General features: G+C 38.3%; 1 protein-coding gene across 1 annotated transcript; it reads right to left on the bottom strand.

Moving 5' to 3' along the window:
* Window positions 1–282: 282 nt before the first annotated feature.
* On the bottom strand, window positions 283–13051 carry Anks4b (ankyrin repeat and sterile alpha motif domain containing 4B). Its single transcript, XM_015491151.2, has 2 exons — window positions 12827–13051; window positions 283–2249 (listed from the first exon to the last, which is right to left on the bottom strand). Exons 1-2 carry the CDS (start codon window positions 12988–12990, stop codon window positions 1157–1159), a joined length of 1257 nt encoding a protein of 418 aa, XP_015346637.1. The 5' UTR covers window positions 12991–13051; the 3' UTR covers window positions 283–1156.
* Between the last annotated feature and the right edge of the window lie 4197 nt (window positions 13052–17248).

Raw genomic sequence — 17248 nt, 5'->3', positions numbered from 1 at the left:
ATAAATATCAAGAAGAGCTGGGTGCAGTGGCATACACCTATGATGACAGTCTCATCAACTTTGCAAAATCCTGTCTCAAGATAAAAATAAAAAGGGCTGGGGATGAGGCTCAGTGGTGGAGTACTCCTGGGCCCAATTCCCCAGTTTTATACATACTCAAAAATAGTTGTGAAGTAGGCCTGATTCCTTTTTTCTTTATCCTTCTTTCTTTCCTTCACCACCCTCTTGCTTAGGTGCTCCATCGTCAGCGCTGGTCGCCATAAGAAAACACCACAGACTGAATGGCTTAAACTAAAGAAATTTATTTTTTTCACAGCTCTGGAGGCTGAAAGGCCAAAATCAAAATGTTGGCAGGGTTGGTTTCTCCTGAGGCTTCTCTCCTTGGATGGCAGATAGTGCATTCTGGCTGTGTCCTTGGGTGACATTTCCCTATGTGTGAGTACATCCTTAAATATATCTTCCTCTTCTTTTACCAGTCATATGGGATGAAGACCCCATCCTTGTGATCTTATTTAAACTTAATCACCTCTTCAAAGACCCCCCAAAAACTGTCACTTTGGGGGTTAGGGATCCAACATGAACACAACAGGCACCTATGTTCTCTTTCTTTACTCTCCCTACCTGCCACTCTGTCCTTGTTCTCAGACAGGAATATCATGATCCCAGTTCCATTGTTTGTAAACACGTAAGCATTTGTTGGAAGTTGAAGTTGGGCACCAAGCCTCGGGGCAACATGGAACTTCAGTCCCCACTGACAGGCAAAGTCATAGAGCTCAGGACAAAACCAGAGTCAGCATCCCCAGCGTAGATCAGAAAGGAAGCAGTCGGCCATCATGATGAGAAATGATTAAATCCAGTGTTAGAAAAGTAGAATATTTTTCCTTCTCTGTCATCCATTTAACCCTATCTTTATTCAACAATATCAAAGGCTAGTTGAACAGAAATGCCATTTTCTTGTTCCAAGATCTCCTTTGCGTTTCTCACTGATGGTTTATTTGGATAGGTGTTGGAGTGGAGTCTGGGCCTCCTTCCTAGGTAGGCACCTCCAAAACCCTAGAAGCCATTCCCAGTGGTCCGGCTTTGGGTAGAGATCTGGTATGGGGTGGAGAGTTTCCAGGGGGCTACAGCATGGCTCCAGTCAACTCAACATTCTCCATCAGAGGCTGGTGTCCACCAGCGGGCCAGGTTGTTGGACCACCTGCATTCTTCTGTTTATGGCATTAAGAACTTTCTTCCTAGGACCCAGCTGCATTTGTATGTTCTGAAGGTCCTCATCGGAGCAAAGCATCAGAGCTTCTAGATCAATCTGCTCTCTCGTGAAAATGGGAAGGAACTCTCCCAGGTGGTGGGACTGCAAGAACACTTCGAGGGGAGTCGCATCCACAACTTCTTCCTCCCACTCCACTTCATCCTCATCCCAAGGCAGCTCAGGTGACCCAAGGCCATTTTCACCCGCTTCTCCCTCTTCACCCGCCTCAGCTTCATCAGCCTCTGCTGCTCTTTGGAGCAAGTCACTGGGCATTTTAAATTCCGACTCCCTCTTGCTGTTTGAGATGTCTTCAGGGCTCCATGCTCTGTTCTTTTGAAAGACAATATTCCCTAGACCTGGACGGTTGAGAATGGATTCATGTTGCTTATCATCGTCCTCCTCTGCTGGGAACTGGAGCTTCTCTTTGAAGCCCCTGGAAAATGAATCTTCGTCCTCTTCTCTGAACACTTCCATCACATTCCTCTGCCCACTTCTACCCTCCTTCCCTATGGGCTCTGCTGTGTCTTTGTTCTTCTTGAACTTCATCTTGAAGGTATCTTTAATGCCCTTAGACAAGGACCCAAATGTACTGGAAGCAGAAGCACTTGAGAAGGATGACTTGGAGAAGGTGCCCTTGGAAGAAGAAAGAGTCCCTGATTCCTCCTTGTTGTAGGTGCGGGCCATCTTATTTTGGTGTTTCTCCTGGAGCCTTTCACACTCTTTGATCTGCCTCCTGGCATTTTTCTGAGCCTGCTCCTTCAGCCTGGAGACCTTCTTGGGGTTCATGGTGTTCTGGGCAGTGGCAGCCTTATCCAGGAGAGCAACACATTCATTCTGATCCCTGCTGGCAGCAGCATCCAATGGAGACTGTAAGTCATTATCCAGGGCAAAGATGTTGGCACCAAAGTTGATCAGGAATGAGACACAGTGGGCATAGCCATTGGACGCTGCGTAATGTAGAGGAGTATTTCCCCAGATGTCACATTTATCAGGGTCCCCTCTAAAAGAGAAAATATGAAAGTTGCAAGTGAAACATTTTTTTTCTGGGAACATAAATTCCAAAAACAGAAATAAAAACAAAAATAACGAACAAAATGCAGGCTAGTGCAAGCCTGTTTATCCTGCCTTGACGTTGACATACTATAGCTGCTCTAAGTCTAGATATGTCATCTTGCAGCTAGACACCATATGGCCAGAAACAAACAAACAAAAAAAGCCATTCTCTGCCCTACCTCGTTTTTAGAAGAAAATCTTTCCAAGAAACTCCCTAACAAGTCAACTTTCATATCTCATTGGCCAGAATTGGTTCCCATGCCTAGAAAGGGTAGTACCATGTTTAACTTAGATCAATTAGAATTTTTCCCTGAAGCTAGGAATAGGATTATCCAAAAGCATATTGGTAAATGTTTAACCACTGGCTCATTTGAGGGGAAAATCATCAAAGCCCTGATGTATAGCATGTGCCAATTTCTGTTGTGTAAGAATATTCACAATGATAAATTTAAACCTCCCAATATAAAATCCCTAGACAGAGTTTGGAAGAGATGTGCAGTAGCCTACCATTATTAATTATTTCTTCCATATAAAATCAATGGATCTGTATAATCTGTTTAAAAATATTTTTTAAATCATTGATGGACCTGTATTTTGTTTATTTATATCTAATGCAGAGAATTAAACCTAGTGCCTCCCATGTGCGAGGCAGGTGCTCTACCACTAAGCTACAACCCCAGCCCTGGACCTGTATAATTTTAAGAGCACTGATAATAATAAAATGTGGTAAAATATATTATCTTTATTTTAACATGATTTATTAAATTGTAGGCTTATATCATTTTATTTCAATAATTGTTGTGTTTAACCAACTCTGAAACTTCCTGAAAATTCAACAGCAACCTCTCAGGAGCTGGCAAGAGATGATTCCAGCACAATAATGCCGTGTTCCCTCAAGTCACAAGTGGAAACGAACAACCAAACCAAACTGGGTCATCATCAACAAGAAGAGAGGAGCAGATGTTGGGCAGGTAGTCAGCAGTGTCTGCTATGACCAGTATTCATGTGAAATGTAGAACATCTCCATCTATTCTTGTTTCCTTCCAGTATTGTATGAGTGATAGTTCTACAAGAGGTCAAGGTGGGTTAGGGGTGTTATAATGGCACTGAGGCCACTGATCTACCGTCTGGCACAGAAACAATGACATTGGTAGATTCTCACTGAAGACTGGTGAAATGACTGAACACCTACTGGAATCCTGGCCCAGGCTCCTAGTTCCCCTGTCGTAGGAGGCCTAGAGATATAAACATAGACCCTGTGGAAGGTCAGGAGAACGAGACTAAAAAGTTCTCCTTATATTTCTTGTGAGAAATGGCAGAAATAGAAGAAAAGATCACACCGAATTAATTAATAATATTCGGTAATCCTTCTCCTTTGAATAGTTTCTTGTGGTAGTCTGGGGACCAAACTAAGGACACAAACAAGCAACAGCAGCAAGGGCTTTATCTGTGATTTTGTTTGAAAAGCAGAATTTTGGACCCCAGCCCACACTTACTGAATGAGAATCTAGAGTAGAGTTTAACATTACCCTCTAGTAATTCTCAGGCTCACTATGGACTGGGAAGAGCTGCACTAGTGAATGCAGCCGAGTCAGTGTCCTGTTACTCCTTCCTGGGAGCCCTGCCTGCCCTATGCTCTTCAGTTTCTAAGCACTTTGTTTCTCATTGCCCAACACCACCATTGTCACAATCTCCCTCTTAGAGAAGGAGGAAGAGAATCTTACTGCAGAAGTAAAAGGAGACTCAGATGAATGAATAAAGAAAGTGTTATATACACGTGCAGTGGAATACTCCTCAACCATAAAGAAGAATGACATTACGGCATTTGCTGGTAAATGCATGGAAGTAGAGAACATCACACTAAGTGAAATAAATCAGACTCAGAAAGTCAAGGCTTGAAGTTTTTTTTTCTCATATGCAGAAGCTAGACCAAAATAAGGAGAAAAAGAAAAGGCCAGGGGAGGGGTGTCCCATAAAAACAGAAGAGAGATCAGTGGAGTAGAGGAAGGAGACTGAGTGGGAGGGACGAAGGAAGGGAAAGGGAGGAAGGGTAGAATGAAATTGACCAAACCATTCCATGCACATGCATGAATATAGCACCTTGAATTTCACCTTTATGTATATCTATAATGTATTAATTTTAAAAATCTATAAATAAATAGAAGGAAAATCGGTAGACTAGAGAAAAAGGAATAGGGGCAGGGAGAAGAAGAGGGAAAGGGGAAGTACTGGGGACTGAATTGGAGCAAATTATATTCTGTGCTTGACTGATTACGTCAAAATGAACCCCACAATCATCTATAACTGTAATGCAGTAAATTTAAAAAAATTTTTTTTTAAAAGACTCAGAGTGTAATGGGTTTGCCCAAGGCTAACAGGCAGCACAGGTTGGGCCAGGCCTGTCTCTAAGTCTAACCATCTCTTACTCAATACAGTCTTAAAGTAACATTTCTCAGCTTTTCCACTTCACCAGCCACAAATCCTCTAGCTTGACTTTTCTAGGACTCAGTTCCATTATTTGTAAATTGAGACTAACAACACTACTGACTCATGGAGTCATTATGTGAATTAAAGTTAACATATATAAAGCATGGGAAAGTGCTTTATAAACATTACTTATTCTGATTCCCCTCTAAATTCATAATGCTGAATTTTTATGTATTTATTTTTTTCCTCCAACCCACCTACTAAGTTTCTGGCAGCACAATGGCTTTTATAGATTTTAGTGTTTATAGTCTTACTTGTCAAATATGTATGCTCTGTCTCCAGAGTTAGATAATTTTCCAGACAGAGCAAATCCTGTTTTCTCTCTTTTTTTGGTCATGTACAACTCCTAGCAGAAATCTCAAACCCAACACAAAGAAGCCAAGCAGGTATTGTAAGAGCCCCAAAGAGGCCAGGTTCTTTCAAGGAAGACACAGTTCAATGCATGTCCTTCTAGAAAGGGCATGACTGCAGCTGATACTGCCTTAAATAAAACACAGAGACAATATCGTCAGACCCTCCATTTTTCTTTCAATGCAAGAAGAAATCCAGAATTTCATGGAAGTTTTAGGTGTTGGCTCAAATTTAAAAGAAAAACACAGTGAAGTCCAAACAAAACACATTTGTGGACTCTATCCAGCCCACAAACTGGCAACCTTCTTCTGCAGAGAGAACAGCCTGAGGAAATACACAGATTCGAGACATTGCATGGCATACCTGGGGAACCCAGCATATACAGTGGTGTGACCAGAGTGCACCAAGCTGGGGATAAGGGAAAAGTGAGGGGCGGAGAAGAAAAAGACTATGAAATTAAATCTAAAAAAAGCAAATATTATTTAACTGTTTTGTTGGGCAGCCTCTTTCAAGAAGTTTCTGGACAGTCAGTCTGATTTAATTGTTTTGGATCAAAGGAGACCCCTTTCAACCTTGGCACAGTTGTGCATCTTAGGGGAACACAGTGCCTCACCCCCAAACACGTGGTTTTACTTTTTATTTATTTTAGCCAACCACCATATTCAAGAGACTTCTTAAGTACCCTAGATATCAAAAGAGGAATTGTAAAACATTCAAGACATTATATAGACATAAACAGAAACATACTGATTAAATTTGCCTGGAATTATCCTTGGATCGGATAAGCTAAAAAGGAAATTAGGATGAGGAGTGAGTTGTGGTGGTGGTAGGGTGACCGGGTATTAAGAAGTCTGGGTTAAATCAATATGCTTAGGCCACAGCATTTCCCATCTCAGTATACCTTAAATGAGGAGGAAGAACATGAGGAAGAGCCAAGATGACTATCAAAGTGGGTCTTCCTTAGAGAAAATTTCAAATGCAAAATTCCAAATTTACAGATGAAATTGTAAGAGGATTCATGAGTATTCCTGGTGTATTTAAGCTATTTCCACTTGCAAAAGTTCTATTTAAAGACAACTTTCCAAACTGATATATAACTTAAATAATAATATTTTGTATGAATAAGCGTTATGAGGTCTTTCTAAAGTCAATCGTTATCTTCTTTCACATTTCTTGATGAAACTATTGTATATAACTGCCCAGGTATGCACAAACTTGTTCTAGGAGCCAAGATTTATGGCTCAGATATGAGGTATCCCCGCCCAGAGCTACTTGTTAATGCAGGGATAGTCAGAGGTGAAATGACTGAATTATGAGAGCAGCAACCTAATTGGTCCATCCCAATTTGAGTGAACTGAATGGTAACTATAGGCTCCAGACTTTGCTAGAGCAGGTGGGTCATGGGGGGCACACTCTGGAAAGGTTCATCTTCCTTGTGTCCCCTTCCCATCTCATTCTCTCTGCTTCCTGACTGCCATATCTTCCTTTGCCTGATGTTCCGCCATGATATTTTGCCTCACCCCAGGCCCAGAGTAATGGGGTTGGCCAGCCATGGACTGAACCTCTGAAATCATAAGCCAAACCATACTTCTCCTCCTCTAAGCTGTTCTCATTAGGTACTTTGGTTACACAACAAAGAATTGACTAACAAATTCTAACACTGATGCTGTGTGGTTCCCTTGGGCTAACTCTAGTCCACTATTGATTTTTTTTTCCTACAGTCTTTTTGAAAAGAGAAACTAACTGAAGAGATTTTAAATATTGTGCTCTTGATTTTTGGTAGACCAGTTGCATTTTGACAAAAATTTTTAAAGCTGGCTTGGTATTATTGTCATTAAATAGGCAATTTCCTTAAATTAAATTACTCTAAAACATCTATTCCCTTACAATTTCTCCTTTTGTTGTTGATTTGATTTTTTGTGGGTGCAATTGTTCTCAAAAACAATCATTCTTTCAAAAATGTTTTTCTATGTAAAAAGGAATTATTTGGACTCGCAAATAATCAAAGAAATGCAAATTAAAACAATACACTACTTTTTTGCCTATCAGATAGGCAATGATTAAAAAGAATATTAATACTTGGTTCTAGTAGGAGTGAGGAAAGGAACTATTGGAGGAAGCATGAAATAGTTCAAATTTACTTGAATATGTGTCACAAGCCTTTAAATCAGTCACCCTTTGAATCAACTATTATATATTAGGGATTTATCCTAAGGAAATGTCAGATCTTTGTGTAATCAAAACAAAAATGCAACTGTGGAACTCATAGAAGTCTCAGAAAAGAATGATGGTTGAGGGTGGGAAGGGATTAGGGAAATGTTGGTGTCCCCAATACAAAAATTTCAGTCAGGAGGATTTAATTCATGATAGCCATTGTCCAATATGGTGACTATAGTTAATAACAATATACTATATACTTAACAGTTGCTAAGAAAGTAGATTTTCAATGCTCTTACACAGAAAAGCATATGAGATGATGCATACAATCAGCTTGATTTAGCCATTCCACAAGGTATACATAGTTCACAATGTATGCCATAGATGTATGCAATTTTTATCAATTTAAAATAAGTAAATGAATGAACATAACAATAAAACATACTACCGTGTAGTCATTTAAATAGTAGCATGGATCTCAACTTTTAAGTGCAAATGGCCCATGATATATTACAGTGTCAGTATGATTTCCATGATTGCCTTTGTAGGGAGAAAAATGCACACATGCATGGGCTCAAAGCAAAAAATCTGGAAGGACATTTTGATGGTCCCCAAGCCATAATACTTATATTTATCAGGGTTTTCACTTTACAATGGTGCAAAAGTGATATACATTCAGTAGAAACTGTGTGTTGAATTTTTATCTTTTTCAGGTTTGTGATAGTCAGTGGGGTATTTTTTTAGCGATTCTGGGCAGCAGCAGTGAGCCTTGTTGCCCAGTTTGCCATGTAATCGTGGCAGTGAACAACTGGTGCTCTACAGTGTACGGTCTTGCTAAACTATGATGTTTAGCAATTAGGTAATTGAATACATTTTCAACTTCTGAGGGCTTACCAGGCAGGGTGCAACCCCATCGTAAGTTGAGTAGCATCTGTACTAGTAGTGATGGCTGTGATAATTGGTGTGGCTTTAAACTTTCTAAGAAAGCCGGGGTTTTTAAATTTCTAGTTACCACAGGATCCACTAACTCAATCAGGTAATAAGAAATAAACACTTAAATTATCAGGCTGGAATGTACTTCTTCAATAATCAATAAACTAAATTCAAGGTATTAGCTTTCTTTCCTCTTGTCTCTCCTTTAAATCTAATTGGACATTTGATCTCATATTGGTGTCTAAAGATTAACTCTGGTCAACATGGAAGATGACCTCTGAAAATCCTCACAAGACTTTGTTTTTAGCCTATACCAGATCAATTTAACACAGCAAATCTTAAATGCTTTGGGGTAAGGAAACAAAATCTGAGCAGCAGTAGAATCAGTGAGCAAACAAAAGTTGAGAAAAAAAAAAGGGCTAGAAAATACAGGGTTACTCATACACTGCTGGTGGGACTGCAAATTGGTGCAGCCAATATGGAAAGCAGTATGGAGATTCCTCAGAAAACTTGGAGTGGAACCGCCATTTGACCCAGCTATCCCTCTCCTTGGTCTATACCCAAAGGACTTAAAAACAGCATACTACAGGGACACAGTCACATCAATGTTTATAGCAGCACAATTCACAATAGCTAAACTGTGGAACTAACCTAGATGCTCTTCAATAGATGAATGGATAAAAAAAAATGTGGTATATATACACAATGGAATATTACTCAGCAATAAAAGAGAATAAAATCATGGCATTTGCAGGTAAATGGATAGAGTTAGAGAAGATAATGTTAAGTGAAGTTAGCCAATTTCAAAAAACCAAATGCTAAATGTTTTCTTTTGATATAAGGAGGTTGATTCATAGTGGGATAGGGAGGGGGGGGCATGGGAGGAATAGACAATTCTAGATAGGGCAGAAGAGTGGGAGGGGGAGGGAGGGGGCAAGGATTACAAATGATGGTGGAATGTGATGGACATTATTATCAAAAGTACATGTATAAAGACACAATTGGTGTGAATATACTTTGTATACAACCAGAGATACGAAAAATTGTGCTCTATTTGTGTATTAAGAATTGTAAAGCATTCCGCTGTCATATATAAATTTTAAAAATCAATTAAAAATGAAAAAAAATACAGGGTTAGAAGAATTTTTGTTGCCATAGCCAATGTTTAATAACTATGAATAAATGGGCTAGATTTTGATATCATATTGAAAAAAAATTATGTTGCTTTGTCAAATTAGTGGAAAAAAAGGGTGGACTATGTAACAAACTGTTGAGACAAATGATTAAAAACATGGACAAGTGTAGTTAAATCATAACCTTATATTTTAAAGAAAAATAACTTATATATGAATAAAATTTTTAAAATATGACACGAAAAGTACTAAAGAAAATCTCAGTCGATAGTCATGAATGAACTCAAAGTTAGAGGTACCAACCAAAGATTGAGAGAGACTTATATGTACTTAAAATATATATTTTTATATTTATATTTTCATTTATATTTAAAATATTGGTTGTCAAAAAATAAATTATAAATTGTGTGAAAATATTTGTAACATATGACAAAAGGGTTAATATTTTTAACTTTAGAAAGCATTTTTATAAATTAATGAGAAATGTTGATGATCCCAATATAAAAGTGGAACAAGATTAAAAGTCCACAGTTCACAAAACAGTAAACATAAACATAATTTTCAAGTCGGGCATGGTTGCACACACCTGTAATCTGAGCAACTTGGGAGCCTGAGGCAGGAGGATTTCGAGTTTAAGGCCAGCCTCAGCCATTGGGTGAGGCACTAAGCAATTCGAGACCCTCTCTCTAAATAAAATACAAAAGAGGCCTGGAGATGTGGCCAGTGGTTAAGTGCCCCTGGGTTCAATCCTCTGGTACCAATAATAATAATAATAATTTTCAACCTCACCAGTAACCAGAGAACATTAAAGCCACACCTGATACATCATTTTGTACCTACCATATTGGCAACAAAACAAAACATGTCTTCACTCTCTGAAGGACAGTTACCAATACTCCCCCGAAAAGAATCTTTTGCATGCAGGCTGCTATGGCTTGAACATCCATGTCCTCTCCAAGATTCAAGGGAAATTTAATTTCTAATGCCACAGTACCAAGTGGTGAGGCCTTTAGGTGGAGCTCTTAAGTATGGGATTGGTTATCCTTATATAAGAACTTGATGGAGACTATTTGCCTCTTTTTCTGCCCCTTTTGTCTCTTCCACCATGTGAGGACACTGTTCCATCCCTCCAGAGGATAAAGCAACAAGGTGCCATCTTGGAAGCAGAAACTGGACTCTTACCAGACACTGAGACTCCCGACTCCTTGATCTGGACTGCCTAGCTGCTAGAACTGTGAGATATGTTTCTCTTCTTTATACGTTACCCATTTCGAGGTATTTTGGCACAGAAGCACAAATGGGCCAATTAATCAAAAAACTTCCCTTTGGAGAATTTTTTTTTCTCAATTAACAATGAGTGAAGCTTTATAAGTAAGGATAGTCATTGCAGCACTGTTCAAACCAGGAAAAACAAACTATCTGTCCAAGAGAGGGATTGCCTAAGAAATAAATTTGCTGACTACTGATATTCTTTTTTTATATTTATTTTTTAGTTGTAGTTGGACACAACACTTTTATTTTTATTTATTTATTTATTTTTATGTAGTGCTGAGGATCGAACCCAGGGCCTCGAACCCACTAAGCAAGCACTCTACCGCTGAGCCCCAGCCCCAGCCCTGACTACTAATATTCTTATAGAAGAATATTGATGTGGACCATACACATGTACATGAATATTTACGTAAACATGTAAACATGTAAATACATATATTTATAGGGAAAGGAAGTCTTAAATCAGACAAAAGGAGTGGGGAAGACCAACTTCATTCTTTTCCTTATTGAGTCCAGAACTCAGGAACTCTCCTGACCCTGGGTTCTTCCTGCTTTTCCTTCAAGGGCCCCCCCAATTTCAATTAAGGGTCTCAACATCTACAAGCTTTTTGAACCAGCACCTGAGCTTTGACCCTCCTCTTCCTCTTCAGTCCACAGCCAGTCAATCACTATCCGTTCTACATCTGAACTGCCACTCAAATCCATGCACCTACGCATTTTCACTGTCACTATCCGAGTCCAATTCATCTCCACTATTAAGAGTCCCTGATCTTCTCTCTGCCAGAGCAATCTTGGTAAACATGAAACTACTTAATTGTCCCCTTTGCATGAACACAAGACTTGTCTTCCCTGACCCTTAAGATATTAAGTTCAACTCCTCTTTTCAGTGTTCTCCGTAATCTGGTCTCATCACATATGATAGTCCTTCCTGTCCCTATTCAAGCCATGTCCAGCCACACTCAACTTCTGTTCCCGGAATGCACAGTGCGCTGTCTTAGGGGAGTCTCGCTGCCTTCCACCTTTGCCTGGTCAACACCTTTTCATTTATTGGAATCCCAGCTGAAGTCCTTTCCCCTCCGGTAGAAACTTCCCTAACCCTGAGTACCCTCTACTTTCCCTCTTCAACCCAAGTCCTAGATGGCTCATCTGTCTTCCCCTCTCAAATCTGACCTTCAGGTCAGGAGTTGTGTTTCTCTTATTGATCAGTGTCCCCAGTGACTAGGAAAAAAAATGGCTGCCATTTAATAATATGCGATATGTATTGAATTGAATTCACTTGGCTCTCCTGTTTACATTTTTTCCTTCTCTTCCTTCTTTTCTTCCTTACTTTTCTTTATTTCTTTCCCCCTCTTAGGTCATGATGGCCAACACTACCTAACCCCTTTGGTGTGGGCTGTGTGTGTGTGTAGTGGCTAGAGATGTAATGAAGTTGACGTAGTCCCTACTATAGTTGAAAGTCCTTGTTATAACTTGGAAAGCCAACAATTCCATTTGAAAATTATGGGCTTGCACTGGGTGTGTATACTAATAAAAGACTGTGGGACTTTAATGGCATAGATTAAAAAATATAAAAACACATCCTTTATTCCAGCCAAGGCAAGATTGGCAACTTAAAACCAAGTAGAATGGCAACGTCTTGTGGTGTGTGTGTGTGTGTGTGTGTGTGTGTGTGTGTGTTGGTACCAGGGATTGAACCCAGGGACACTTAAACACTGAGCCATATCCCCAGCCCTTTTTTTGTATTTTATTCAGAGGCAAGGTCTTGCTGAGTTGCTCAGGCTGGCTTTGAACTCCTTTGATCCTCCTGCTTCAGCCTCCTGAGCTGCTGGGATTACAGGCCTGTGCCACCATGCCCAGCCCCCTTTTTAAAGATTCCACTATTTAAATTACATGAAAAAGATTTGTAAAGACACTAGATTAAAATCTCCCCACCCCCCAGGCCAGTAACAATGCCTTAGAGCTCAGTGTCAATCCTCTGCCTTTGGCTAATGGGTGAGCCCCTCCCATGGAGCCAATTCCGTGAGAACGACTGCATCTCTAATATAATATTCTCTCTTTCTCTAAAAAGCCAGTTATTTGGACATTCTAGAAAGAGGGCAAAGCATTTTCACTGACTTCCCTGACTCTTGCTGTTTCCTGTAAAATCCTACCTTAACCCCTGTCTCTTACAGAACCATCAGGTTGAGCTTACCCTCTGCTGCAGATTATTTCTAGGGCTTCCAAGTTCCCGTGGTAGGCTGCCAGGAGAGTGGGAGTCATTCCATCTTCATCAGAAAGATTCAGATCTCGCTTGGTAGCCTCCTTCAGAAGTTCCAGGTAGCTATCACTAGCAGCTTGGTGGTAGCGAGTGGACATTTTTTTCCTGCTCACCGAGGCTTGGCTGAATATTTCTCTTCAGGCAAAGCCGAATGTTGGCACAGTGACTGTCCTATAGAGCTGGTTAATCAGTGATAAGGAGCGTTATGCTAGGACAAAGTTCATCCCAGCCTCTCTCCTTGGAAGGCAGCCAGAAAGATTTGCAGCACTGAACTTGGACCTTTTCCTTCTGGAATGATCATGACATTGAATATTGAAGTCCGCTCTATTCATCTTGAGGGCTTTTAGGAATGTTTAATTTTTGCCATGTCCATTACAAGTCTTAATGATACTGGTTATCTTAACACAGAATGTAAAGAAATAATTTCCAAAATATTCAGAACTAGTCTAGTTGACTGGGGTAGTCTTTTTAATAGTTGTATTGAGGTATATAGTTGGTACGCTTTGAAATTTACCCATTTGATGTATATACTCCAATGATTCTTAGCAAATTTTACCAAGCTTTGCAACCATTACCATAATTCAAGTTTAGAACATTTTCATCATGCTAAGAATATCCCACATGTTCATTTGCCACCCATCTTAATTCCCACTCCCAATGCTAGGAAACCACTAATCTTTTTCCTCTCTATGTATATTTGCTTTTTATGAGCATTTCATAAAAATATAATCATAAAATATATAGTCTTGCATCTAGCTTTTTTCCAAAGGATAAATTTTGAAGTTTATCTTTTTATTGCTAAATAATATTCCATCATGCTAACCTATCAAATATTCTTCGTTCATTCAATGTTTAATGAACACTGGGATGTTCTCCTTTCTTTGGCAATTATACAAAAAAAAAGGTACTATCAATATTTACATATGAGTTTCTGTACAGATTTATATTTTTACATCTCAAGTATATGCCAAGGAGCAGAATGTTTGCTGGGTTATATAGTAATTTATATTTAACTTTTAGAAAATACCAAACCAATGTTCTGTAGTAAAGTAAGATAACTATGGTTGACAGCAATTAATGGCATATTTCAAAATAGTTAGTAGAGAGGATTTTGAATGTTCCCAACAAAAAGAAGTGATAAATGTCTGAGGTGACAGATGTGTCAATTACCCTGATTTGATTGGATTTATACTAAAGTTTCACTCTATACACCATAAATGTGTAAAACTACTACACTAATTATGTTACATTTGTGTTAAAAATAAAATACAGTAAAAAAAAAAGTTGCTGAATTGTTTCCCAAAGTGACTGTACCATGTCACATTGCCTCCAGCAATGTATGAACGTCCCAATTTTTCCAAATCCTTGCCAGTCTTTGTTACTGTCCATCTTTTTGTTTATATTCATCCCAGTAGGTATGAAAGGTATCATGTGGCTTTAATTGACATTGCCCAAGTGAACACCTTTCATGTGCTTATTAGACATTCTTAAATTTTCCATGCAAATCTTTTCCCCATTTTTTTTCCATTGGGTTGTCTTTTTACTAATGAATTATAAGAATTCTTTATGTATTCTGGACAAAAGTCTTTTGTCCAATATTTGGAACAAAGAGCTGGACACAGTTCTCATGCCTGTAATGCCAGCTACTCAGAAGTCTGAGGTAGGAGGGTTGCAAGTTTGAGGCCAGGCTGCTCAACTTTAGGAGATCCTGTTATTTTAAAAAATGAATTCTAGATAGGGCAGAAGAGTGGGAGGTAAAGGGAGGGGGCAGGGGATTAGCAAAGATGGTGGAATGTGATAGACATCATCATCCAAAGTATATGTATGAAGACACAAATTGGTGTCAACATACTTTATATTACAACCAGAGATAGGAAAAATTGTGCTATATACATGTAATAAGAATTATAATGCATTCCACTATCATTTATTTTTTAAAAATTAATAAAAAATAAAAACAAACAAATAAATAAAGGCTGGGGTATAGCTCAGTGGTAAAGCACCCCTGGGTTCAGTCCCCCCAATATGGAGGGGAAAAATACACATCCAGATTTATAGGATAAAGTTTAAATTACTTAAGGGGAAATTCATAGGTTTTTATTAGAAAAGAAAAAAAGGTTTTAAATCATTAAGTCGAATTTCCACTTGAGGGAAGGTGGAAAAGTATGGGAAAAAAATTAACATAAATAAGGAGTACAATAGAACACTCAGAAAATCCAAATCTATCTGTAATCAACATAAAATTAAATGAGTTAAATTCACCATTTAAAAGAGTCAATGTGTTTTATTTATAATAGACACATTTAAAAATATAAAATTGCAGAAAGACTGAAAGAAAAAAAAGCAAAAGTTATATTAAGCAGACAGAAAATTGGTGTAGCTACATTTATATCACACAAAATATAATTCAAGCCAAAAAATTATTAGAGATGAAAGAGAAAATACATCAAAATGAAAAGAAAAATTAATTTTAAAATGATTGTCCTAAACTTATGTATACCAAATAATATTGCCCTACAATAGATAAAACCAAAATTAAATAGGATTTAAGAGAAAAAAACAATACATAATCATCATGGGAGATTATAACACATCTCCTTAGTGTTACAGATCAGATTAAATATTAGTAAAGATATAAACCATTTGAACATAATTAACAAGCTTGGTATTAAATTATACATAAAACCCTGCAATCAACCAAAAACTGCATGTTCTTTTCAAGCACACAGGAAATATTTATAACAATTGACTCTCATATAGAATCAATGCAGGTCTCAACAAATACAAATAACAGGTTCCAAGCCTAAGTGTGCAAGAAAATTAAAATCTATCACCTTTACGTAACTGAGAACTTGCAGTATACTTTTATGTCATTTTTAACATTACATACCATTTGCATTATGTATTTTCCTGTCTTTAACCTGCCATAAATATCTTCCCATGTTGTTACAAAATCTTTAGTATTTTGGAGAATAGTCCAGTAAAGTGATATGATGTTTATTCCTCTTAACTCTTTTTGTCCATCTGTATCTCAAAATAAATTATTTGCCTACTTGGTAAAAGTACAGAGCTTTCATCTCCAGAATCCCTACAATAATTAATTAGCTCCAAGGGTCACTGTTATTTTTTTCTGGTTTCTATGTGAACAACAGAAGCTGTAGGAAGTTGCCTGAAGGACAGCATTAGTTAGCCATAAAAAAAATTGTTTTTAGCCCAGAGAGAATGATATATTCAAACATGTTTGTGAACACTTTGAGAAAAAGGAAAGATTATTTCTCAATTCACTTTTTGCATAAGATCTTTAGACACAACTGGATTAATTAGTGTAGTATGATAGAGAAAAATATACATATCCAGGGAAAGGGCTTCTGAAAGATAAATTATTTGTGGTACAGTCCTATGTGTCAATCAATTAAGGATTCTGCTGTCAGAGGATGATAAAGAGGAGGAGAATAATGAGGGTGAGGATGAAGGCAGATGATTAAATGGACAGAGCAATTATAGAGAAAAAGAGGACTGGAGAAGGAGGATGAGGAAGAGTATCTTGGCTTTAGTGGTTCTTATGACTTGGACTTAAACCCACCTATGAAATGATAAAATATCTGAGCCAGGCATGGTGGTGCTTGCCTATAATCCCAGATATGGGGGAGACTGAGGCAGGAGGATGGCAAGTTCGAGGCTAGTCTCACCAACTAACTTAGTGACACTCCGTCTAAAAGTAAAAAATAAAAAGGGTTGAGGAGGTGGCTCAGTGGTAGGGCATTCCTGGTTCAATCTTCAGCAGTAAGAAAAAAGAAAGAGGAGGAGAGAGGGAAGAAAGATAAAACAACTGAATTTTTTTAAGTGGTAAAGATCCCAGAACCCTCTGACATTTCCTTAGGAAACTTCTTCCCTAGGAGAAAAATAAGTGATGAAGAGAAAGAAAAGCAGAAGCAACTCATTCTGAACTTGAATATCCTTCATACCTCACCCCTTCAAGGTGAGGCTGAGAAAGAAGGTTGTGCTCAGAGCTAGAAGACCTGGGGTCCCTAAGATCTAGGGAAAGTGGCTCCATCTGGTTGAGCCTCAGTTTCCTTGTGGGTGAAACTGGGAGATGTTGCTAATGATCACAAATATCACCATCAACTAACTTTACAGTAGTAAAGATGAAGCAAGATAAAATTCCCTACAAACTATAAAGTACAGTTTTACAACTATAAGAAGTTGTGTGATTGTGATAGGTCTATTTTCTTATTCCCCAAAGCCCAAAGGAAACAAAATTCCTGAGAAATAGTGAGAGCAGAAGTTAATGAAAAGAATGTAGATGTGCATATAATTTAGACACCAAGTCCTTCTGGGGAGTCTTCTAGTCAGTGG

This window comes from Marmota marmota, unplaced genomic scaffold (genome assembly GCF_001458135.2).
Source record: "Marmota marmota marmota unplaced genomic scaffold, marMar, whole genome shotgun sequence".
Taxonomy (NCBI): Eukaryota; Metazoa; Chordata; class Mammalia; order Rodentia; family Sciuridae; genus Marmota; species Marmota marmota.
Note: the sequence above shows the minus strand (reverse complement) of the source record. Positions and strands in the feature narration are given on the sequence as shown.